We start from the raw sequence: 26,344 nt of genomic DNA on the forward strand, positions 1-26,344 counted from the left end.
GAAATAACATGAGCTCGGGAGTGCTTCTTTCATTTTAATAGGTTTTAGTTTATATATATTTCTGGTTTGAAATATTACTCACTGCAATGGTTTTAATAAACAAAAAGATGGACAGTGAGCTCTAACATATTTATGTACTCTATCATTTCTTTACTAAAGTACTAGTTTCCTTTAATTAAATTCCAGGTTGTGAAACATGTTTCTCTTTGTGTTGAAAGGGACACCAATGAATAGCCAAAGTGAAATTTAAAACCTTGTACTGTTATTTTGAATCCGAAGAATGCTGCCGCCGCCTCTCTGTGCTCATCTCCTTCAGAGCAGCATAGAATAAAGGGTCTTTTTATGCTCTTTCAGGCAGGTGCCCTTGGCTCTGATGTGTGCGAACACAGCTCATCACTTCAAAAAGCCAAGGGCTAGGGCTAAGGTGACCAAACGACATCTGTTGTCCCGTTTCATTGTTCTCTTTTCAGTCCCCCCTCCCCACCTATGTTACGTTCTTTTGCTGAAGGCAACACTCAAAAGGCACCTAAAGTCAAATCCTGTGCCACCTCTCTGTATTTTTCCCTTCTGGTTTATGGTGGATAGCAGAAAAGTTTAAACAATGTCAACGCAAAATAATAAAGGTACGACTGTCAGAAATTTTAAATATTGTCTGCCAATGTTTCTTCTCTTAGAAACCTGATCTCTAACAAGGAACCCAACCCCCCCCCCCCCCCCAAATAAATAAATAAAAATAAATAAATAAAAATAAACAGACAAGCAAAAGCTCTACATAAAAATAAAAATATTGTCTTCACAGATTTATACATCAATCATTGTACATTTGTTGTGTATGTCTGCCGTCTTGAGCTGTAACCTGCTCAGAAATACCTAGGCTTGGGGACAAAGTTGAAAATGCAGCAGCTGTTGTCCCATTTCATGCCTCAGTATCTCCATTTCTTTCGAGCTGGAGACTTGATTGTGTGGGAGGTAACGTGTTCAGAGGGCATCTTGCCTCTGAAATACTGAGTCACTTGTCCTCGTTGACTTAAAGACTCATACTCACTTGGGTTCTGCTATGAGTGGAATTTATTAGCCCATGCAGTTAGATTTACATAGATTAGGATATGAAGCTAAATTTCATGCAGCGGCTGATGCAGGTCAAGCACAGCACTAGCAAAGTACAAAAACGGGTTTCCGAGTAGATTACTGTAAAGCACTGCTGACCTTGAACAATACTAAGTGTTGATAATAGCGTGCTGTCAAAAACCATTAGCAAATTTTATCAAAGGGCAGACAGACTATGATGGAGGGAATGTGAGTTGTCTCTAAGGAAAGTTCTGAAAAAGATGATGAATCCTAAGTGACTTCTATTAATATGCCTCAGGCAAAAAGTTGGGACAGAAACCAGACACATAATTAAGCCAGTATCTCCCCACAAGCACTACAACAGTGTGGTGAGAGAGCCAAGAAGCAAGCTAACCACACACAGAGATGCCCCTCTATCCACAACAAAGACTGGCACATGTACACAAACAGTCTGACACTATCACTACTGTGATTGCTTGCTGATTCTACTTTTTCTTCTAGCATACTTGTAGTGCAAGAGCTAGAAACTCATGGAAAATTAGTCCAAAAATAACATTGGATATGCAAAACAGAACAAAAGAATAGTATTTACAGAAGCAGCAGAAACAGTTTCATGTCTAAATAGGGAGTGCTCCTACACAGTACACATAAACGTCTTTATTGATTCCCAGTTATACTGGGAATTAATATACTGAGCATCCTGTTACATGTAGAGATGAGGTAATGTTTAATTTTCCTTTCAACTAATGAGCAACAAAATCTCTTTATAATCATACTATTACTACTAATACTTAAAGTCAGTAGGACAAGGCAAACGAACAGAAATCCCTGCTTAGTGGAAGGTCAGCAGTTAAGAAGACTGTCTATATTGTGTGTTACGACCCGTCTAGGGCCAGGCCATAACATGAGCGAGGCACTCGCTTCCCCCCCAAGACCCAAGCAGTCACACGAAACAAATCCGTTAGATGTGAGGTGATTTATTTACAATGTGAATAAAGAGAACCAAAACGGGAGTGTCAACACTTCAGGGTGAGCCAAGGCCAAAACAATAAACAAAACAAACCTACACAAATCCCGCACCCCTGACCTTACCAAAACAAAGTCAAAAATAAAGACTGAGTCTGACCTCCTTAACTAACTCAAAACAGGAGAAAACGGGTGATCAAAAGAAACGGCAGCTCACCCCTACCCACTCCACTTCCACAACTTTCAAGCGTATACTGCAGCCAGCGGCTACCACAGGACTACTGCTGGGTGATGAGGAGAAACGCGAGGACCTCTACCGCTGTAGCACTCCAGCCTCCTTTTAATGGGCGGGTCCTCCAGCTGGATCCAATCACGCCGGGGCAGTATATCCACGCACCAATCGGAACAGGGCCCTGGCACAGCTAAATTAACATAGAAAAAACAACACCTGCACAAACAAACACATGGACATACAAGTTCGTAACATGTGCCTATAATTTAGTTCTTGCAGCTACTTTGACAATAAGGATCATAGCATCAGTCAAGCGATTGCTTTAGATTTGAAATATATGATTTATATAATGTAAAAGTATACTTTTTTAGTTTACTTTTCAGTGTTCCTTGCAGCTACTCTGCTTATTAGCTGCTTTGCAAATAGTGAGTTTAGTTACAAGATGAGAGAGCAGTGACCAACTGACATTTTGTCTTCTAGGCCTTAAATATTATTTTCTAGTAATATGCAATATATCGAACAATATTTTGCATGTTTTTAGTAGTTTTTTTGATACTTTTGTAACAACTACAATTCTGCAATGGACTCATCCACATACCGAATCTTCTAAACCGAAATCAAGAGGCTTCACTATCAACATAGGGATTACACTGCCACCTTGTGGTAATGTGTGTTATTGCATCAATCTCAGTTTTCCTTTTTTTTTTTTTTTTAGAGTTGCATTTCTTTAAACGTGACAATGACAAAATCGTTGAATCACAATCTCCCGTGATCACTTTTTTTTCTACATTTGTTCTTCAGTAAAATCACTAGAATATTAATCGAATTCAAAGGTGGAAAACATTATACATAATACATGGCAGAACTTTAACTCAACCCACTTTAGAGTAGTCCGTTCTCACCAAGAGCTTACTTCATTACTTTGTACCTTCAGACTTCAAAGATGTGTCTTGCATTTTTAAACTGGACTCACTGAATGATTCAATAAAGAGACAAAGAGGATATAAAATTCACTGCCATGCAGCTTTTTGAAAGAACCTCAGAACTCCAGTTTAGCACTTTCATTACTGCTATTATTATCTATTATTTGACTAATTGTAGAAAAATACCTTATATCATGACCAAATAACTTATGTAGTCATATTTTATACATAGGAGCCGTTTTATTCACTACTACTCTCTAATATCGTACATTAACATTTGCAGCTGATTGTGATTATGTGAAAAAAGGAGAATTTCTTAATTCAGTATCAACCGAGTATATATGACACCTCTATTAATAGACACATTTTACTTTATCGCATATTACCAGGAAGACCTTTTTTTTTTGCATATTTCTAAAAATGAGCACAAACATCAGGGAAACGCTTTGAAGTAACTCTACTTCTTTATTTCATACTTCATGTCAAGATATGATTTCCATATGAAGTTATGTCTCATAACAAAAAAAACATGTTCAAAGAATGAAGAGGAAAAATTGTGGCTCACAAAATAAAGGCATTCTCTCATAATATTCTTTACAAAGTCATCTTACAACACATGGAAACAAGCAAGTTTCAGTTGTAACAGCAGAGTACCATAAATCAAATTTCCACACTAAACATCTGACTTTCACCTAACCGTCAAGTTATACAAGGTTTCATTGTTACAAAAGAACAAGAACGGTCTGTACATACAAATACAGTTAAGCTCCTGAGATTCTCTGTGGGACAGAGTCAGCGCTCTGCACCTTCACCACGGCGTTGTCAGCATCAGTGAAAATTTCAGCTGAAGTGAAACGGATTTCGTTTTCATAGCTTAATACCTGTATTTGTTGGAAACGGTGCTGGAAAGCATACCACTCCTGTCCCCTGATGCAAATATTACAGTGGTGGAGGTGTTCTGAGCAACATCTGACCTGCCATACACAGCTGGTGATATGAACAAGTGCCAAAGTGAAATTGCAGCCAGAGAAACGCCCAAACTGAATGTTTCTGTGCTTACTGGATCCACCACCATCACTTTGCCTGTGTTCCTTCTAATGATTGGAAATGGCAAAAAAAAAAAAAGTAATGACCAGAGTTTAACTTTTTTTTTTAAAGTAAATATGACGTGTGGGCGTTAGTGTAGTATTATCTCTTTTTCACAAACACAGTTACAAGCAATTACAATAACTTTCTCTTTAGCGACTTTGGTGATGCAAAGGTCTTGAAATACCTGAACAATATTTCAGTATTGCTTTGACAAAAATAATCATATGCTTTACAATATTCACCGACAGCACGACTCTTTGACACACATTCACACATATGATAATCTGACAAGATTGGCGAGCAAATATTTATGTATACACCGGAGCTGCGGAGACGGCTCTTCCGTGGTCTACGGTCAGATTTTTCCTACAGGACGAAGACAGATGTTTTAGCGCTGGTACTATTACACTGTTTACAATTACCACCACCTCCTCCCAAGCTTAGATTTATACACATCAAAGTGAGGATATTGGTACATGGGGGGAAATATCTTTATACCTCATTGTTCTTTAATCTCCTGTGTTTGTTCTCGTATGCCTCCCTTTCATAACTTCCACGCTGCCACCAGAGAACAAACGGAGATCAATCAGTTTTTTTCCACTCCTCACACATCCAAGATTTTGGTTTTTGGACGATGAGAAACACGTTTCCATCTGCTAGGGAGATCTGTTCATCCAATTAATGCATTCAAGAGGAGTCCTTCTGTTCTTTGCCAAAGCCAAAGTCCCAGTTGACATATCACTCAAACAGTCATCCATAATCTGTCCTTTTTTATCTGCCAAAGAGTATGTTGAAAAATCTGTTATCCTAACTTAACCCACAAATAGTTCCCTCATGCTGCTGTTTCAGTTCTTCCCGGTTTTTGAAGAGGGTAGGTGACACATGCACCGCCAAGGTCCTTTGCCTCCTAGTGTCCGTTCGTCTCAGGGGCCGAGGCAGGGGTGGAGGGAGTGGATGAACGCGAAGCGACTGAAGCCTTCTCCCCACCTGGACTGCAGACTGAAGGCACACTGTCAGGAACTTTGACCCCAGCCAGACCAACAGGAGACACGACGGTGGCGGCCGGTGCTGCTGTAGCCACGGCAGCCACTCTGCTTGCAGGTACCGGTTTGGGTTGAGCCTGAAGTCCTGGGCTGCAGATGAGGTGATGCCTCTCCCAGTCTTTGTGCTGGCAGAAAGACCCACAGTAGCGAGCGGCGTTGCAGCCGCTGCACGTCTCGCTAGCTTTGCGACCACAGTTCCAGCAACACTAATGAGAGAGGAAAGATATAGTTCATTTCTATCTCTCACTTGTACAAACTGCATTTGTATTCTTTCATTTTTAAATAAACCCCTTACAAAACAAAACTACAGTAATTTGTTGGACCATTTGGGGGCAGCAGAAGCAAACGCAGCAATGAATTGGAGTAATCATTGTGAACTTGTATGCATACAGCTGTCTCAGCAGATTCAGCAACTAAAGCATTCATTTTGAGTAATTTTTCTGCCCTCCCACCGAGTCCCATATGGACTCTTTACTAAATCATGTGAGGCCCTTCAACATGTTCAGAAAAATCTATGTGTGGAATCATCACGATAAACACAGTGCCTTTTTCCACTTTAATCTAGTCATTTGCACCACTGTTATTGCTTTATTACACTATTAATCTGTAATTGCTATTAAAAATGCATGCATGCATGCATACATACATACATACATATAAAACACACATATATGTACACACACATATATACACACACACACATCTTGTTGCTGTAGTTTCTCTGCAGTTCTTGCTCACCTCACTGGAGTCCTCTTGTTCATTAATGACCATGATGGCATCTTCTTGAGCCTTCCGCTTGGCCTCAGCCACAGTCTTTTCCATCTTGGCCCTCTCAGCAGCAATCATCTCAAATGCTTTCTGCTCAGCCTCTGCTACAGCTTTCTGAACCTCTTCCATGGCCTGACGCTTAACTTCATTCACCGCTTCTTCTATAGAGAAGACAAGAGATTTAGGTGGGGCTCACCTTGTTTTTACTGTGCACACTTGCATAAGTAAAGCACACAGCAATCTGCTAAGTGTGTCAAAATATTACTTTGTAAATGCAACAACTGGTTGAGTCTTTATACTAATTTTGTTTCATGTTCTTACCAGCTTTTCTCCAGATTTCATCTGTAACATATGCTGAGCCTGGCCGTGGAGCAAAATCACGCTGAGAGTCTGCAGGGGAGGCAGAAACGGAAGCAATTAGCACCTGCCGGGGCTTTGAAACTTCATATATTTATTTATTTTCATTTATTTATACTGGGGCTGACACTCCTTGAAGGTGATGGGGGCATATAAAAGAAAAGGCCTGATAGACAGACAGTAATAGTTTCTTTGTCATCTTGACATTTATTCTGTCACTGGTGCAAACAATTCCGAATATCTAGGCCACACAACCAATGTTATTGTTAGTTATCAGAGTCCTGGACGCATCTGCGATCTGACAGCTTCAGAAAGGAATGTGTTTGGCTTGGAGAGAAATGCAGACCATCAAGCTGTGTCAATACTCTGTTTCTTCCCTCAAATCTGTCTCCCTGAATCGTAATTCATTCCTAACTCACTACTGGGCTCTGCCTCTCTAATACTGTTGCCTTTCTTATCTCCTTTTTCCGCTTCTTTCTCCATCACTCACAGCTGATCTCGCCACCTCTTTCTCTTTTTGCCTTCATTTACATCCCTTCTCTTTCACCAAGCCTTTATACACCCCCACTATAGCAGACCAAGCCTGGGCAAGCAGGCAGGCTTTCCGACTGGGAGCCCAGATGGTGCTCTGGCGAGTCAGCTAGCTCTGGGTCTCTGTGCCTGCAGGACGGCAGGACGGCCCTTCTGTGGCCGATATGGCGGAGGCCAATCCTGGCACCTGTCTGTGACTATGGAGCAGCAGGGGGATGGCAAGGCTGGCACGCAGAAAGAACACTGCCAGTACACAGCAGACTGAGGGACTAACTGTGGATGGACTCACTAACACGCTGACGTGTGACTTCGGCGCAGTTCTATTAATGACCACTAGATGATGTAATGACTATGAAACAGAAATGACTGGACATTTGCATCGCCTAAATTAATCTCAGAATGTCCAGATCATTATGTGCTATTATTCACAATGCTTGTAGTTTATCTAGCATCATTATCCCAGAGTGAACAACCCATGGTTATATTTCTTTAGAAAAGACATTTGCTTACCCATTCTAAAGTTCATTTAATGAACTGATCTCACAATAAATAACACTTTTAAAAGGAAATGGAAACATCAGTCTTTTAACCCGAATTGAACTGTTAATCCTTAAAGCAGTTTCCAACACCCAAAACATAGTAGATGTTAAGGGATAATTAATTAATTAACCCCCCAAAAAACTGGGCTTCTGCATGTTACATGTTACTAGCAGGTTAAATATGAAGTTTAGAGCATGTGCAACATCAAGCATTATATAAATTTGGCTTCTTTCTGAAAATCATGAAACATTTACTGTAGTAAAGCAGCAAGCGTAAACAATGAAAAGTTATTGGTCCCTGACAAAAGCGAAACCCCAAAAAACAGCGGTGCCCACCTGACTCAGAAGAGTGAGGGCTGTGCGTCTTGGAGAATGGAGCAGATGCCGGTCCTCCTTTGCGCGGGTCTTCCTGCTCGCTCGAACGTCGTCTCCAGTAGTTAAGCTCCTCACGATCTGACTCCTGGCATCGTCTGAGAACGCTCACTGACCGCCGTGTCTTTTCTACCATGTCCACAATACAGTTCAACACCTTGATGACGACAAACAAAATTTTATTAATTGAGATCGCTTTTAGCTACTTGAGGAATTATTTAAATCTTACATCATTAAGCAACTATTTAATAGCTATGTCTGAAGTTTCAAAAAGTACTTATATCATCAAATCAAGAACCAGTTTCCAGAGGTGTGGACTCGAGTCACATGACTTGGACTCGAGTCAGACTCGAGTCATTAATTTTATGACTTTAGACTTGACTTGAAATAATGTTCTAAGACTTGTGACTTGACTTGGACTTTTACACCAATGACTTGGGACTTGAATTGGACTTGAACCGGTTTACTTGAAAAGACTTGATATTTTACCCCAAATATAAAATTTAACATGCATATTATATAGAGATTGAAAATGTGACGTCATTCACGGGTAGAACCGCAAAGGATTCTGGGAACTCGTGGCAAGCGGTACTAGCGCACGCAGGCTTTCAATTGAAATCAGTCACACAGCGATAAAAAGAAACACAAAAATGTCAAGAAGCTGTTGTATTATTAACTGCAATAGCCGGTCGCATGACAGCCACGGGAAGCCGACGGGTAAAGAGATCGGTTGTTATCGGATTACGTCGTTGAAGAGAAATTGTTCGAGCCATGTTTCCAAAGTAACAAAGATGCGACGGATGGCCTGGATTGCAGCCATTCAAAGATCAAATATAACGTCCCAGAACACTCCAGCTCACAGGTTAGTCTGCTCCAAACATTTACACGAAGGTCAGTCTGCTGTTGTAGTTAATGCGTCATTTTTCTTAACATAATTGGTGATATAGGTTACAAGCAAGTCTGGCGCTGAACAGAAATTGTCGCGCTATGCTCCTTTGTTTATTGTGCATAAATAGTGAATTGTCCTGACAGAATATTGCGTTTCGCTTCTGTTATTATGGTACATTGACAAAAACATATACTTTTATTCACAGGGTAAAACAGTTGTTTTGTATCACTAATTGCCCAGTACGATTACAGCATACAGTATTATTGTCACTGCTACATTTCTGTGATGCTACCAGAAATTATTTCCACTACTAATTAATTACCGTTGAGCTCAAAGGTCCTATTAATAAACGGTTAAGGAATGTGTATTTATGACGACGATTTGTGAGACTGGTAAACTTATGATACGTACGATGGTCTTTACTTTCTACACGGTGCATTTCAAGGTCCTGCACCCATCCGTCGGTAAACTGTACCTGGGCTTGTTGCAGTGACCGGAAGTTACTAAACTTCATGAGTGTGTGCACTCACTCCAAGAACCGTATAATTATAAATATGCATATAAATATGCTAAGATGAGATAGCTGACTTCATCTAACTAGCAAATGTTTTCCAGGCTACGTTGGTGATTCAGTTTTTTTTAATATGTATGATATTTTTGTCATGCGATTTTAAAGCCGGTCCTACAACCGCATCCAAGAATAACATGCAGCTTATCTCAGAACTGTCGGTGAAAATTATTCTTGGAGCTAGGTTTAATTGAGCTGCATTTTAAAGAGGTGCAATTTCACAATTTGTGTATATTTTCTAAGTTAACTATTTTGTCATGTGTTGAGAAAAACACAGATTAAAAAATTACATGGTCTAATATTTACATTTAGCATAACTGCAACATTATTTTTTCGTTTTTTTTTTTTAAAGACTCGAAAGGACTTGAAATTCAAAGTTTCAGACTTGTGACTTTACTTGGACTTTTACACCAGTGACTTGAGACTCGACTCTGACTTGCCTGACATTACTTGAGACTTGACTTGAGACTTGAGGATAAAGACTTGAGACTTACTTGAGACTTGCAAAACAATGACTTGGTCCCACCTCTGCCAGTTTCACAAACCATCTCCTTGACTTGATAGAATTTCATCCCAGTAAGCAGTTAAACATAAATACCTTGTTTTAATGCCTAAAACACATTGACTTATGTTAATAATTGTAATTTCCCAGCAAACTTTTGTGTCTTTGCTATGTTTCTTCTTCTTGTAACCTTTTCAATAACCTGACCATTTATCTCCTGGAAAGGTAGTTCAGGATGTCTTAATCACAATCCATTAAGAAACTCATTAACGTCCACATTCACAGACCTATTGCATAACCCTTTCTTGACTTTATATTTATATTTTACTTCAAATTACCTACAAGCCTTTTTTGCCAATAAATCACACAATCATACAGTCTATTATTTCAATAGGTACCCATGGAAAAGTGTCATGGTCCTGGGCCATGTTGGCCCAGTGTTCTTAGTTTTCTTGTATGTTTGTATTTTGTTCCTTATTTAGGCCATGTTTTCTGAGTTGCCCTGTTGTGTTGTTCCCTAAGTGTTTTCCCTTCATGGCTTTTACCCCCTGTGTGCCCCTCTGTGTATCTGTGAGCCCTCGTCTCTCCTTATGTTTTATTCCATGTTTCCCCTGCCCATTATGTCCAAGTTCTCCCCGTGCTCTCTCTCTCCCCCCTGTGTGCCCTGTGTATTTATGAGCCCTCGTCTCCCTTTGTGGTTGTTTCATGTTTCCCCAGCCCGTTATGTCTGTGTTTTCCCCGTGCTCTCTCTCCTCCTGTCTGAACCTCTGTGCACTTCCTGTTTACTTTGTGACTCTCACGCCCGTACATGTCATGTTCAGTTCACCCCGCCCTGTCTCGTTATGATTATCAGTGTCACCTGTGTTCCCCGTGTGTTCCCACTTTCCTCGTTTACCCTCTGTGTATTTCTGTCTGCGTCTCCCTCTGTTCGGCGTGACGTCGTCCCTCATGCTGTGTGTGGATCTCCCTGTGTCTCGCTGTAAGTTCTTAGTTTGTGGCTTCCCAGTTTAGTTTAGTTTGTATGTTTGTTCTACCGGCAAATAAAGCTGTGTTTTGAGTTCATTCCCTCGAGTCTGTGAGTCCTGCATTTTGGGTCCAACTCCCGCCTGCCGCACAGCGATTCATGACAGAAAAGTGTCTTGCTGAGGGAGCATTTCCTACATCATGAAAAGTTCCCCTTAACAGCTAATAATAATAATAATAATAAGTTTAATAATGAACCCCCAATAACATGTTTGAACCCATACCAAATAAATTAATTGCAGCTTATAAACCAATGATGTCTTATCAGAAAGTTCTGGCCTGCCGATTATGTGTGCTTTTAAGCTGTGATAGATTGCTTTAGTGGTAAACCCCAGTAAAACAAATCACATTCTTTCTGTATCAAAAGTCAACAGCACCAGTGGTGCCTGTCCGCAGACTTACATGGTCCAGATGCCTCCATTCATCAGCCCACTCTCTGTCTGTCAGTCTGTGGTCCACTGGCTCCTCACGGTAGCCCCCATTAGTGCCTGATTGAATCACACACAAGACAAACCACAGGCCATCATGATTAACATTCTTCTTAATGCAAGAGAAGCCACAAGTGACAGTGAGTCAAAAACACCTACGCATGTCTATATATGGTAAATAAGTGCTTCTGTTAAAATTACAAAAAACATATTTACATTAAACTTAAAGACAATTTTATCATTTCCCACCATGAGAAACTAAACAAATTTAAAAGTACTAAATCGAGGCAATTAGCTAAAACTCGAACACACGACAATTAAGGATGACAAAAGGAGTTTTATTTATTTTATTTTTGTTCATGTCTTGATTGAGGGCAAGTGAACATGCAGAGGCAAGAAGATAAAGGGACAGTGAGAAACAAAGATTGAGCGAAAGTGAAAAAGAGACCCCTGTGATATAAAACAGACTCCCAGCGCCCAGAGCTCCAGAGCTTGCACACATCTGGAAGTCAGCTGTCAACCACACACTCACATACACCCAAAACGTCTCCCTTAGCACCTCCCCTCCTGGAGCTCACAGCATTCCAGTAGGGAGACACTCAGGCTGAGTGGAGTGGCTCCACTTCTAAACACAACCAGCCGTTCTGACACTCATTGTAGACTATTACGGCTACACGCACACACACAAAAACAAAGCTAATCTGATTCAAATCCAGTCATTACACTGTGACATCAGCAATATCCAAATACATTTAACAGTAATCAGCGTTTGCACACAAGTTTGTACTCACACAGAGGCTAAAAAACATCCACATGTTCATGCAAGTAGACCCACGCTGTCTACAAAGATGCAAACCACAATCTCTTAAAAATTTGGTAAGAAAGAGCCAACAAGACCCAGCACACAAGGGTTGTTTAGGAGAGCAATGATACCCTCATGCACACTGCCTTCTCAACATCTTCGCTACTTCTGGTTCTCATCAGTGTCCATCAGTTCAAAGCCACCAGTGTGTGGACTGATGTGTTTATGCGTGAGTGTGTGTGCCTATGAGTTAAGTGGCGGCAGGCGGTCGGGAGGCTGTCAGACAGGGGACTAAGGACTCATAAACACAGCACCTCTACCAGGAACATATCAAGGTGTGTGTCTGTATGTGTGTATGTGTGCTACCGATGTTTCCACTGAGTGCTGACAAGCCCCAAATGAAGGCTAGATATACACCAGAGTACATCCAGCTCTCCCTGCCTGGACAGTATGGCTCTGTTTATATACATACGTGGACTCCTGAGATATATGGGTCTTGCCTACACAAACACACAGACCACCCATTATCACATATAGAATATGATATTTGTGTGCATCTGTCTTCATGCAAGTATGTTCATTTCTAAATATGGTTAGCAGCTACTTGCATTCAAACTACTGTAAAGAGCCAATAAAGTTCTGTTGTACGGATGTTCTACAGAAATGTGCAAACAAGTTTGACACCACACACTTGTATATTTGGTTCACAAGGATGCCTACAACACTTATTCACTGCTGCCACAAAGGCTACAAATGAGACTGAATATGCATCACCTTATCACCCACAATGTAGACTGGAAACAACTTCAGAAATGAAGTTCATCAGGAATATCCTTACACTGAGTTTGCATCACATACCAGGAAGTCGTGGCCTGTCTTTGAGTTCGCGGATCTCCAAAACACGTTGGCTGTGCTCACGGTGCAGGATGTGAGGTGCTGCGATGTCATCCAGGGCGTAATGCTGCAAGGGTGGAGGGGTCGGGTGAAGCTGGGCGGTCAGTGGCAATGGGTGAGCAGGGCTGTGTCGGGGAGCTGGGCTGATGGTGCAAATCCGCTTTGCGGCAGGCTCCATAGCTACAGGTGGGCGTTCACGGAAACCGTTCTCTTTAGCCCTGAGGGGGAGACAGGAGTGATTTAATGTAGCTCTCTCACTGTTTACCTATATACTCTATGTATTATAGCTCTTTTTTATGCATTTATCTAACCTGCTTGGGCTGTGTCTCTTGGTTCCAGGCTCTGGAGGCTCCATCAGGAGCTCAGAGGAGTCTGGAGAAGATGCCAGAGTGGTGCTTAGCAGGAGGTGCTCATGCTGGGACAAGTACTGAGCTGGGGTCTGCTTGGCTGCCCGTGCACAGTGGAGCAACTCCCTCTGCAGCAAAGGGAGGTTTGCCTGACAAGAAAGAAATTATACTTGTTAAGTTTGATTATGATTTGCAGGTAGTTATTTTCATAGAGCACATTGAACCCATGTATAAGTAGACTTTGGCCACTACTCGCTCCTATATCAATGAGCATTGATTTTACTCATTCAAAGACGAACGCAGACAGAAAGAGAGAAACACCAGAAAACCTGATAGTGACAAACAGGAGGGGAGATCTGGACCAAACACACCAGAACTATCCTAGACAGACTACGTTCATGCTGCAACAGAGCCAACAGATACAGTGCAGATCTGCCTCCTGGGGAAGACGCCTGGCTGGAAGAAAATTGGTTTTAAGGGGGGCAGTGACTCCTTGGGGTCTGGCTGTAAGGCTAGATCTGTGTCTGGGTGCTGTTCTCCAGCTGCCTCCAAGGAGGCTGCGGCTTTCCTAATTCAAATGAAAATCAGAGTTTTCTAAGCTGCAACTGATGTTGGTTATGAACCTCTTGCAAGCAGCATGTGTGCAGAGCATAATGTGTTGGTCACAGCAAAGGTATGCGTGATGATACAGAGGCTTAGAAATTTAGAAACATTTCAAAACAAATGATACACAGACTTCTCCCTAATTCCTCATCCCCTCAGTTTTTTTTCGTATTTATCTGGGACTGTCTCCATCCAATCTTTCCATCTCTCTTTTGTTCCCTGCGTTTCCCTAATTAGGAACAGACTTCAGTGTGTTTGCAATTACACCACTTCCTTGCTCCCTCCTCTCTCTCTTCTTGAGCAACCAACTAAATAACCAGCCGTTTTCATTTTGTGACTGACCTCTTATTGTTATTTAGTATTTGAAACTACATATAGTATTAGTTAAACATCACTTTACTACTCTGCAAAGACCTCTTTTTGTCCATTGAAACAAACATTCCTCTATGCCTCAGTGAGCTGATCCTTACAGTATCGCTTGTAGTTCCCCTATAGACGCAGACACTTCTGCTTTACGATCGCCTCTCTATAATATCCCTGGGCTCTCCTTTTTTTCCTGTTTCCCATGCTCCTCTGCATCCCTTCTTTCCCTGGGGCCCCAGCTAGCGGACACATGTGCTATGTGTCAGTTGAGCATCGGGTTCTCTGGGCTTCAGCAGGGCGGATGCTAGATTGGCGGCGCCTTGGCAGCTGAATGCTCTTTTAACGGGACAACGGCTCCATATGGCGCAGTGGAGACCATAAAAAAGGAAGGGAACACTTTATAGGCATGTTTCACACTTCCGAGTTCCCACTTTTCCCTCTCTCCTTCTCATCCACTTCTCTGTCTTTTCTATAGATCTTGTCCCAACTGCTCTCTTAAGAGAGACTCCAGCAGTTGCTATTAAATAGTGAGAACGCCACATCATTGCAATAAATCAGTAGAACAACAAAAACAGAGCATTCTTGTCTCAGCCACCAAAAGTCTTGTTTAACTTTTTCCCCATTCGCAAGTAAGATAGTGTCCGCAAACGTCTGAGAAATGTACATTTTTATCATCACCTATTGAGTGCGATGGTGCATGCAGATGTCCAAATGCCTGCCTGTTTTTCGTGACTGTGCGGACTCGTCCGTGTAAAATTTACATCACAATGCACGAAATATGTATGCTCCCCAGGCAGCGGACTTCAAAGAAGTATAAAAGGAATGAATAGCTGTCCACAAGAGACTATAATCAAGGATTTAGACAGACGGAAGGGCTCCAGAGATAACCAAGAAGTAAGTGTAAAAAAAAGCCGCTTTTTATAGCTTGAAGTCCAGTTATACAAGATTTATGGGATGCTTTACTGCAAGGAGCTACTAAAAGTATACACTTGCAGACTTCCCTGGTTACAGAGGGGCTCAAGAGGCTGTTAACACACAGTCATCTGTTGCTTGTCAAGTCAACACGTAAATCTTGACGGTTACTTTGAACCTGAAATGGCCAATTCAATTAACAAAACTACACTTAGGCAACTATCTGATGGGCAACTTTACACCACAAGGAGTAAAACCATTTAACTCAACGGAGGAAGAACACTAGTGCTGTGAAAAGAAAAGGGAAGTAATTCCATGCAGAACTGCACAAAGCAAATACAGAAAGATGGGAAAAGGAGGGGGTGGAGGCATGTTTACCTTGAGAAAAGGAATAACAAAGGGTCGTAAGGGGAAGTTGGTAGCCTCCTGAAGCCGTGAGTGAAACTCCTCAATGGTAACTGTTGAATTCTAAAAGATAGGAAAAGGGAAGGTTTAATTTAAATGCATTTCTATAAAATGTTGACTTGTTTTTCTCTTCAGTATGCCATCATAGAATTTACCACAAGGGCCAGAACTAGGCTTCGGACGCTGTCTCCAATCTCAGGAGAAATGTCGTTGCCAAACTGCTGCAGTGTGGTCAAGAAACGTTTCAGCTTGCTCAGCTGGCGTGCCCCACAGGTGGCTGGCAGCTGCTGGTTAGCCAGCGATGAGGAAGAGGAAGAGGACGGTCCATTGCTGTAACGCTGTGGTGGAGATGGCACTGCATTCAGTGTTGGTGGGGAATGATGATTCCCATTGGTCACTGGGGAAGGACGGAAAACCAACATGAAGAGAAGAGAAATCAAAATAAACCCTGCTGAGTGTGGTTACAACTCCAGCTTGTCTACAACTTTGGTTTGTGAAAAGGAACAAAGACTGAAGAGGAAACAAAAAGACAAGCTGGAAGAATGAGAGAAATTCTTTAAGTATAGATTTAATTATTACTCTTACATGCTGTGGTGGAAAAAGAGGCCGGTCGTGGGCCACTGGGGTTGACAGAAGGTAGGGGTGGCATAGTGGAGCTGGCGCTGCTGCTGGGGGCTGATCTGGAATGAGTCTTAGCATCCACAGGAGAACCGGGCATGGCAGGGCTCTTCTTCTCTCTACTGTCTGCAAAGAGGAAAGAAGGTAGGTGAGGTGAGGGCATCAGAAACCAGCAGGTCTATATGAGTGAACCAAAGTTAAATAACTGTAACTTGCTATGACATCCACAAAAATTAAAAAAAGAAGCACTACTTTAACTTTACCCCCCATTAGCTCAGTTGTTTAAATCAATTCAAAAGCGTCATGCCTATTGTTACAAAAGACAACAACAATGCCCAGCCCCCTCTCCTCAACTCACTTTGCATGATACAACACACACTGCCAGGGCACCAACCACCCTGCCCCCATCAAAGAGCCAGATGTCTGAAGTTTAGCCCCTCACTCTCACCCATTCAGATCAATAACAGAAGAAATTCTGAAGAAGGCCATTGTGTGGGAGTAGAATGCCTCCTCATTGAGCTCCCCAAGAAATAGGAGAGACAGAGAAAAAGGGACGGGCTATTTCACGCTTTACTAACAAGATCGACAAAGCTTTTGAATGTTAAATGCAACTTCTCAATATGCTATTGACGTTGAATGAGACCACCAGATAAGGGCTATGGAGAAAGTGTAATGGGGGGTGTAGTGGTGGGGAGATGTGGATCAGAAGCTGTCTTTGTCTTTTCGAGAACCATGAGGGCCGGATCCCGTCTCCATTTAGAGTGGATCAGACTTTTCTAACAGCTTCAAGAATTGACAATTAATAGACAAGCATGGTCTCACAGGTCATAGGTTAGCAGAAAGCAGCTTCTAAATGTGGGTTCATGGTTTTAGGGCTTTGGACTCAATAGCACCCTTTATTTCTTTTTCACAGCTATGAACTCTGGATGGCCTTGAGCCACGAGGTCCGAGTTTATAAAGGCTTAAGTCAAAAGGTTTAAGCTGTCAGTAGGTAACTCAAAGAAAACTGAAAAGAAGCCCACGGAATGAATAAAAGGTACTGTTGTGAGTGCAAAAAATGTGAAAACATGCAGAATTATTACAAAAACAAATGGATCTGAATGCAAAAGTGCAAATTTCCTCAAGTTTTGGCAACAAATCTCTTTTGCATCCTATGCTCGCACTTTCTCAATCTGCCCTGTGCAACTCATCTGTCATGTCTGCAACTCATTATACAGCTTTGAGTGTTCTTCCTTCTGTTTTGCAGTCCTCTTAAAACTCTCTCCCTCGTACCATTTCATTCTTTCTCAGCCCCCGTGGCCTGCCTGCCATCACTCCACCTGTTCACGAACATAGGGGGCAGGAAGGAGGGATCTATGCAGACATTTGGACTGCCGTACCCACCACACACGCGGTCTGCCAGTGCACTGTAGGAAGCAGCCTGCAGCACACACACACACCGGCTCCAAAGCTCCGCACACTCCATCCGTATGGCCAGGAAATTAGACTGACATCTCAATAACAGAATCAACGGGGCATATGGCCTCAGTGTCAACACTCTTACCAAGTAAACAACTTCATACGCACACAAAAGCCAGGATTGGAGAATTCAGCTTGAAGTGTATTCCCAAGTTCTTTGACACATTATGAACCATTAACCACTGGTTGTGAACAGTAGTTTGGATCCAAACTGACTGCCATACTTGTAAGCACCATTTTGTGTTTGACTTTAACTGGCAGGCATGCATAATTCTGCAGAATGTAAACATAGCAACATATTGTATTTATATTCCTTACTGCATGACCTTTGAGCATGCAACAGAAACAAAGCTGCAGCAGGGTTCATGCAATCTTAAGATGTGGCACAGTCTGCTGTTAGCCATGCCAGAGGTAACAGCCAAAGCAGGAGACATCAGGTGTGTGCGCGTGTACTCCTGACAACCCTTAGAGAATTGCCTCTGCTTGTCAATTAGACAGCACACATAGCTAGATGACTTCATCTGGCTTGCGAGCACCTGAGTCCATGGTATAGTCACAGGGCTGTCTCAGGAGGCAGCTGTCACAGCAGCCACAAAACGCATATGCACAGAGTGCACAAAGTGGCCTAATGTTAACTCAGGTGAATATTGGCTTAGAGGAGGATGTGGGGTGTTTGTCTGGTCTAAATGCCACCTGTCATCCTTGCTTTAATGCAACAAAGGGAAGGTACACAAAGCTCCTCACCACACATCAACAGGATTACACAGAAATGCCACAATGAATAGGCAATACTTTTGAAAAAAGCAGATAGCACTGTTACCAGTGCTTACTAAAATATAAAACTGGGTACTCCATCAACTCATTTCTGGTGGATATAACCAAAAAGGATTACATGTTAAACTCACACCATATTGTGCTGCTGTTTTTCTGTCTCACGTCTTCATGCACAAATAAGATAATCCATAATTTTACAATCTTGAAAGTTTCCTGACCTTAAGTGTTTGCTTTCTACAACAGTTGTTATCACAGGGATGGAAAATAAAATGCATCTGCAGTGATGGCTGTTGCTAGCCAGGTGTTCCTTGTTTGTTCAGCTTCAGGTGACGCTCATCTGCATTAAAACATTCAGCTGACTTTAATTGCTGCCTCTGCAAGTGATGATTCAGAACGAGGCTCAGAAAGAGAGGAAAGGGATAGAGAAACATAATGTGACTATTCCTGTTGAGCCACCGCTGTAAAAGCAATCCATTAACTAATGAAATTGCAAATGAAAAGACAAATACACTTTCGAGAACATTTATCGACCTCCTTACATAAAGACGGGATGGATAAGCTATAACGAGTCCACAGAAATAAATCACACTTGATGTGGTGTATAAATAAATGGGTTCAGTGTAAAGGTTTATTAAGCTCATGTTTTAACTCTGAAGTCTAAACTCCCTGTGAGAGGCTGGCAGCTGTGAAGCATGTGTGTGTGTGTGCCGCTGTGCGGTGGTGTGTGTACTCGAACCACACTGCTCTCTGTCTTGTCACCGTAGATGAGGTGAGAGAAGATGTAACACGGACCGAACTAATTTATCAGTGAGCACAAAGAAAATTTGTGGCATGTGCAATGATACAAGTATGTAGGGGTCAAGACACACACATGTTAACGCAAACACACGCACATGAAAATAACATTATGAATTCTTTTTTTCAAGAAATGCTGTCAAATATTTAGTTTTCTTATCATGAGTCAGACAAGAAGACATCAACAGGATGTTTTTTGGAGGTTTAGCCCAGCTGTGCGTACTATCTATGAGAAAAAAAGTCAAGCTTATTACCCTAGTTTTGCACGACAGTGCCTCACATCTCATCTGACTAAAAAAAGTTTAAATATAGCAACTTATAAGTCTCATCAAAGTGAGAACCTTTGTGGTGACAGTGACATCTAACAGATGCAAGAGAACCGGAGTAACTACAACCCTATTTTCCTCTAACTTCAGTGCTTAGCTTCCTTTAACCTTTTCTACATTTTGTCCCAAGCATGGCTAAAAAAAAAATACTACACGAAATGACATTTGTAACTCTTAATTAAACAGCGCACAAGTATATCTTCCAAAATGCTGCCGTATTTCTGCAATCCTAATTCTAGTCTACGAAGTCCTGAAGTGAAAGGATAACACATACTTTAAACAACTGACAGAGGCTTAGTATTCAACCAGTGAAACACTTTGAAAAAAAAAGAAAAAAGGAAAGCAATTGATTTCAAAATTAACCAGGTTCCCTCTCCTCCTCCTCCTCCTCCTCCTCCTGTACCATATGGATCTAATCGGCCAAGAGCTGGCCAGCTGGGACCTCCAACAGTCACCTGTGAGAGAAGGGGGGGCAGAAGGGACTGCTGCAAACCCTTCCTTTAAGCCAAGGCAGCCCGGCCCACACACACAAACACACACACACACATCTCTGCCTTCCCTCCAAGGAGAGGAGGAAGGAGGAGGGTGCACAGAGGGGAGGGGAGGCACGAGGCAGCTGAATGCGAGCGAGTGGACTTAAATGCTAGAGAGACAAAGGCTGCACCTGGTCCCCGTCCATCCGCGCACACAGCCACAATACAGCGCACATCTGTTCCTCTATCCTGCACTCCGTTCTGACCTCCACCCACACAAACACAAGCACACACACACAGCACAAGGATACATGAAGCAACATACACACCCGCACACAGCCACATCCACTTTTAAAATAGATAATAGTCCATGTCCCTCTCAGTGCCATACTGTTGCCAAACAACGAGTTACGTGACTTTGTATTTTATAATATCCAGTTTGAGAGATGAAGAAACTCAGGTGACATCATCTCTGCTTTAATCAACTTCATTTACATTATTACCCTCTTGGGACTGACACCTCCTCAACTGTTGCAGCAACACAGATGCCTTGCTTCCATGTAACAAATTGCAGACCCACATGTTACAAATGTATTTTTTTAGACTATTAAAATTTACATCTATAAAAAAAGAAGACTTTTTAAATTTGAATTTACTCCCACTATAGAACAAAGCCTGGATAGCCCTTTACGATAACAGTAACGTGACTTTATCACAGTTAGCATCTGACAAAATGGCTCCCACATTAAAAATGTAATATTTGTCACATTTTCACACAGAGTTTTATAAAGCACAGAGGGAGACAATGAATTAGTCTGCGAATCAGAAGCACCAGAGATAGAAAAGGACAGGATGCAAGCAGAGCGAGGAAAGAGGTGTAGGATGGGAGGAAAGGAATAACAAGGACAGAAAATACTGTTTTCCTTTGGTTTCATCAGAAGGACAAGCCTGGTTGTTAGACTCAGAGCCAGGCTGTTTTTCTTGGCTTTCATTACCACCTTCCAGCCTCGTAGACTACATATTTGGATAAAACCCAATGTCAACACTCTGCTTCCAACTCTGCTAGGAAGGGGAACGATAGGAAGGTGGCAAGGTTGACAGTACAGGGAAAAAGCAAAGAAAGCTGTAGACGTAAGGAGAAGGAAGAGGTATGACTTTGGACAAAAAAGTACTCTCGTTCTCACATATGAAGAAGCACAGACATGTCTCCGAAGTGAATTTATCACATGTCCCTATGACAGGCTGATGGTGAGAGAAGCCCTCGCATATCCTCATCACTCAGAGAGATAATTGCAAAAACACCACCGTAATCCAGCGTGCCACATAGTGAAAAAAGGAACTCTGGGATGGAAATATACTTAGTGGCAAACTGAAAAGGAAAACGAAAAAGAGGGGACAGCAAGGCAGACAGAAGTTGTCTATAAAAACTAAGAATGAGCAGTAAAAAGAGGTACAGTGACGTGATGCTGGAAGCAGAGGCGGTTTGGCAGAGGCTGGATAACAATATGCACAGTGTCCATGTGTATGAGGTCAGACCGCAGGGAGAAGACTGACTGGATGGGATCTGAAGTTGCTGACCTTAAAAACACTTGAAAACACCACACACCACATTGCAGTCACTGATTGCTGTTAGATTTTTTTTAAAACATAGCAGTGGATCAGAAAGGCAGAAACTTAATGTGGTGCATATGACTGTGAAGGTTCTGGTAAATCTGGGACTCTCCACCATTTGACCTTAGAACTGAAGAAGCTTCTCGGATGAGAGGTGAAACGTCTTCAAGCAACTTAAAGAAGTCCAGACGCTTTTCTTTCCAAGCTCCTTTGACTTAATGTGGTGCAAACACCTTTTACAGAGCAATATAATTTACTTCAACCTATACTGGTGTTAAGTTCTTTTAGAAAGCCCAAATATTTAATGCCCAGGTATTTCAGACACTGAAGACACTAATGAATGCAAATATTGTTATTTTTGCTTTAAGATTCTTGCATGAAGGGTAATACTAATATATCTGGGAAAGACTCACACCGAGCTTTGTTCCATAATCAATAGGTTAAATGAATGTGACACACATCTGGGCCAAAGTATAGAGCTCTAAGTGTATTTGTGTCATCCTGTCCGTGCGTTGTGTGTGCGTATTAGCCCTGTTCACCAGGTGTTGCCTGCCCAGGGCGCATATAAACATGGCCACACAAATAACAACAATGGCACTACAAGGACAGTTCATATCTGTCAATCACACACACACACACACACACACACACACACACACACACACACACACACACACACACACACACACACACCAGCCTTCTCTGAGCCCAGTGGATTATCTGCCTATCTGGTTACAACCCTTCTCACCTCTCTGTAACTAATTGGTTAGCCTGCCCATCAATCATCAAGAGACTGATGAGTCTTCAAACTCAAAACCAGCAAGTGGAATATAATCAGTGGCAATATTCATGGAAGCATGACAGTATAAAAATTAAGTTGCGTAGCCCCCATTTTCTCACCCGCTGTACATGTTTCATGATGAAGATCTCAAATCCATATTAACATACATTCACACACGTGTGCACAATAAAGCACACATTGAACTAGTAAGTTACAGTAATCCATAAAACAAAAATACAAGCTCTAGACACAAGAAAACAAAGCTAACATTGTATCCGTGCACTGATTTCTCAGCTAGTGAATGTGGGACATGTGAGAAAGGACAACTCTGGACCATGTCCCAACCTGACTCTCTTAACATTTTCTGGAGTTCATGCTTGAAAGCAGCACAACTGTAGTAAAAATCTACTTTTTTCTAAACCTTGACTATGAAGATGACTAATCTGTCACACTCGGATTTTGGTGATCCAATCACTCAAAGCTGAGTACCATAAAAGAAAAACAACAACAACACGGAGCTGTGGGCAGGCTTTGCCCAGCTGTATAAAAGACCAGAGCTCAACAGCCGCTGAGAGAGACAGATAAGTCAAACAAAGAGGCCGGCTGTGCTCAAAACAATGTGGAGAATGAGACAATGATAGTAATGGAGGATGGGTAAACGTGTGAGCTGAGGTGTGTTTTGATGAGTGTTATTGTTGTGTATGAGTACTGTATGGTTTTAGCAAACATACGGGTAAGAACACAATGTATTCCTTATTATATATCTTGGGAAAATACGCAGCGTACTGTAGCTGCAACAGAAAATGCTGTGGAAGGAAAATGTAGATTAGAGTGATTTAAAGTCTCAACCAAATCGCAATAGGCAAAAGACTGTTTTTGTTAGTGAAATGTTCTCATTTACATCCACACTTCTTCAGACTGAGGCAAAGATGGGGGGTGGAAAGCCAGAGAAAGGAGAAAATAATGACTATGACAGACAATTCATGGAGAGAGGCAACGCCACCCATTGCTTGTCCACCCACACACCTAACAAAACAGCAAATGCATTTCTTCTTCTTTTTCTCTTGAGTATCACTTTTTGACTTTTGGGTTTAGAATTGGAAAATTACACAATCTTTCCATAAAATTTGCACAAGTTAAATGCCGTTTTTTTAGGGCGGGTAGAAAAGTGGTGTCCGTCTGTGTGCCCTCATGCTTAAGTCTTGGACATTTCAGCTTAACACTGAAATGACTTAATGCAATGTGAGAAGGAAGGTAATGCTGCTGAACAAAAAACAAGGTCTGTGCCATACCCTGACCTGGCACCTATTTTAGTCACGTTGAGCCAAGTGATTTAGTCCTCTGCACTACGTACAGACTATTGGTAACATGCCACCTCTTTCATCAACTCTGAAAATACAAGTGTTAATCTTCTATTTTCAAAGTCACTATATATCAACCCAAAACTACTACTTAAGCAATTTTACAGCGTATTAATTATATGTTGATACTTCTTCTCCACATCAGCCCAGTGAATAAAGGTTTTGTCATGGGTCACCGACTGGGTTTCTCAGGTCAGTGAACCACTGGAGGAGAGCTCTTAATAACGCACTTTGCAAGGTGAGACAAGTTACAATATCACTGGCCTGCAACAGGAAGAACGGCCAGAGTGGGGGTGCCTACTGATGCTAAAATGTCTCTCGATACCCACTAACACTCCGGGTTGTTACTTGTATTGACTGCATAGTCTCGCTTGATTAAATGATGTGACCCTTTCGTGTCCACACACGTAAACATATAAGCAAGAACATTCAAATTCATTCATAAGCACACGGTCTCACTGAACCCCTGGGGCCAGATATCACAGACCTCGCCACTGGAACTAATAGAGCACTTCCTGCAGCAAACTCTTGAAGCAGCTGCTCTGTTCTGTGTGTATATACGCATGGTGAAACAGGGGGTATTCTCTGTAGTACGCAAGGGTCATGGTGGTCTGTTTCTCTATGTATTACTTTGCTTCTGGCAGAGAAACTCAGCTGGGTTTGAGGTCAGAAGAAAAAAAGCTTCAGAAAGCTGTAAGGCAAGCAACCTTGTAGTTCAGCAGACACAATGTCTGCAAGACACCTGGCACGCACATGGAGACACGTTCACTTCCTTAGACTCAAAAATACTGTACGCTTGTGAAGTGTGCAATCGAAAACTTCAAAGCCACATAAATTTAAGACAAAAACTATAACTGCTCAACAGGAATGAATGTAAGTGGGATCAAATTTCTGAATAAAAGAAGCTTGAATGTCCTCTGCACAAACACATACACTAACTCACAGATACAGCACGGTGCCTGTTGTCAGGAATATGACACAGTCCAGCAGACGAGACAAGGGTCTCTGGTTTGAGTCTGTGCAGCCGACAATTAGTCGCTCCTATCTCCCCGATGAACTGGCCTGGTCTGGTGTGACACTGGCCAGGTCTCTCTGCCTTTTCTCTTTCTGCGTCTCCAGTCAGATCCTCCCCGCGCACAAGAAACATGAACACATCCCCTGCATGGCACTGTAAAAGGCCAACTCAGACAAAATATACAGCAATGCAACAATGTGACATTTGCACTAGTATCAACGTCTCCACTGATGTCAGAGTGTAACATGCAGGCACAGCGTGAAAGACAGACACAGCAGTTTCCCTCCTCTTCCCATATGTCTGGGATACTGTACAGCAGATGCACACGTCTTCTTTACCTAGTTTCTTCTGCTCTGCTTGCCATGTGGAAAAACTGATTACTATCTGAGGAAATGACAGCTGAGAGAGATAAGCCCCTTTCACACACAAAGTCACTCTAATTGCTCAGTTTTTTAAAAAGAAATCTGGTTGAGGTTGCCGTTTTGGCTGTTCACACATGAATCCCACAGAGGAAAAAAAAAGTATGCTCCAGATATCACAGCCAATCCAGCTAGATTAAACTTTGTGGAAGAACACATTTGGCTCCTTTGCACCAATTTTGGGGAATGCTGCAACTTTTTTCTCATAGTAGTTATCTTTTTTTTCCTGCATACTGAGACAAGCAACTATAGGACAAACATACATTTCACTAATAAGGTAAGGAAAGAGAATGGTGAATGTGAAACAGAAGAGCAAAAATGTTCTGTTTATTGTAGTTTCTCTAAGAAAAGTCAAACCACACAGTCTTGGTTAAATGTTAAAATATTTCTAAACATAAGTACAAATTAGTATTTTTTAAAAGGCAATTAATATTTTGCCCATATGGCAGGAGACATTTTCTGTGCACAGGTAAAAGAGGCTTCTACCTCACTCAACAAGGATGAAGAGATAAGGATGAGGCACCATCTGTACAGCACAGAGCAGCTCTGGGATTTAGGATGGAACACACACAGAAACACACAAACTAGGCACATAAAGTGGACTATCTGCCACACTCACTCACTCGTGAAAACAAGGCATTTTTCACACACAAACACAAAAATCCTCCAAAAACACAAACTGATAATGGAACACGCTCAGTCCTACCTCCACTCTAGTGTAGAGTCCACTCAGTCCTTTGAGAAACTCAGCTGCAGTATTGGGGTTTTGCTTTCTTATCCTTTGCTTTTTGTCCCTTCTTGTGACTCCGCACCTTCATATGTCAGGCATGTGTTTGCATTCCCACATATGTGAGCCCCAGTGTGGTGAAGGCCAGAGCCAAAGACACAGATGGCACCCAGATGGAGACAGATAACCGAGCAGACCAGCGAACACTGCACTACACGCACTCTTACTTACTTTTATTTCGCTCATGTGAAGCTCTCTCTATCACTCTTACTATCTCTGCTACCGACTCCGCCACGGCTGCTTTACTTAATTCTCTCTCTTTTGCTGACTGAATTTCCGTCCTCTCTCACGCTTGCTCTCTC

The 26,344-nt window shown here is 42.0% G+C and overlaps 1 protein-coding gene across 7 annotated transcripts in view; it reads right to left on the reverse strand.

The window, feature by feature from the left end:
- Nucleotides 1–3,634: 3,634 nt before the first annotated feature.
- The window catches only part of LOC147331276 (protein CBFA2T2-like), a 37,851-nt gene continuing 15,141 nt past the window's right edge, over nt 3,635–26,344 (reverse strand). Inside the window, exons 1-11 of one of the 7 annotated variants that reach the window (XM_086293478.1) lie at nt 25,962–26,335; nt 16,210–16,368; nt 15,780–16,021; nt 15,598–15,687; nt 13,306–13,490; nt 12,959–13,212; nt 11,273–11,358; nt 7,853–8,045; nt 6,411–6,479; nt 6,060–6,250; nt 3,635–5,527 (exon numbers count right to left, since the gene is read on the reverse strand). In XM_086293478.1, coding sequence (XP_086149604.1) covers nt 5,186–5,527; nt 6,060–6,250; nt 6,411–6,479; nt 7,853–8,045; nt 11,273–11,358; nt 12,959–13,212; nt 13,306–13,490; nt 15,598–15,687; nt 15,780–16,021; nt 16,210–16,342 — 1,785 coding nt within the window. In that variant the 5' untranslated portion in view covers nt 16,343–16,368; nt 25,962–26,335 and the 3' untranslated portion in view covers nt 3,635–5,185. Of the gene's footprint in view, nt 5,528–6,059; nt 6,251–6,410; nt 6,480–7,852; nt 8,046–11,272; nt 11,359–12,958; nt 13,213–13,305; nt 13,491–15,597; nt 15,688–15,779; nt 16,022–16,209; nt 16,369–18,605; nt 19,056–24,764; nt 25,807–25,961; nt 26,336–26,344 lie in introns of those variants that run through there. The other 6 variants (XM_086293482.1, XM_086293481.1, XM_086293480.1 and 3 more) reach the window with 6 other exon arrangements.

This window comes from Aulonocara sp. 'chitande type north' Nkhata Bay, linkage group LG5, assembly GCF_057382095.1.
Source record: "Aulonocara sp. 'chitande type north' Nkhata Bay isolate Kocher_YH1m ecotype deep benthic linkage group LG5, A_spYH_male_GT1.1, whole genome shotgun sequence".
In the NCBI taxonomy this organism is placed as follows: Eukaryota; Metazoa; Chordata; class Actinopteri; order Cichliformes; family Cichlidae; genus Aulonocara; species Aulonocara sp. 'chitande type north' Nkhata Bay.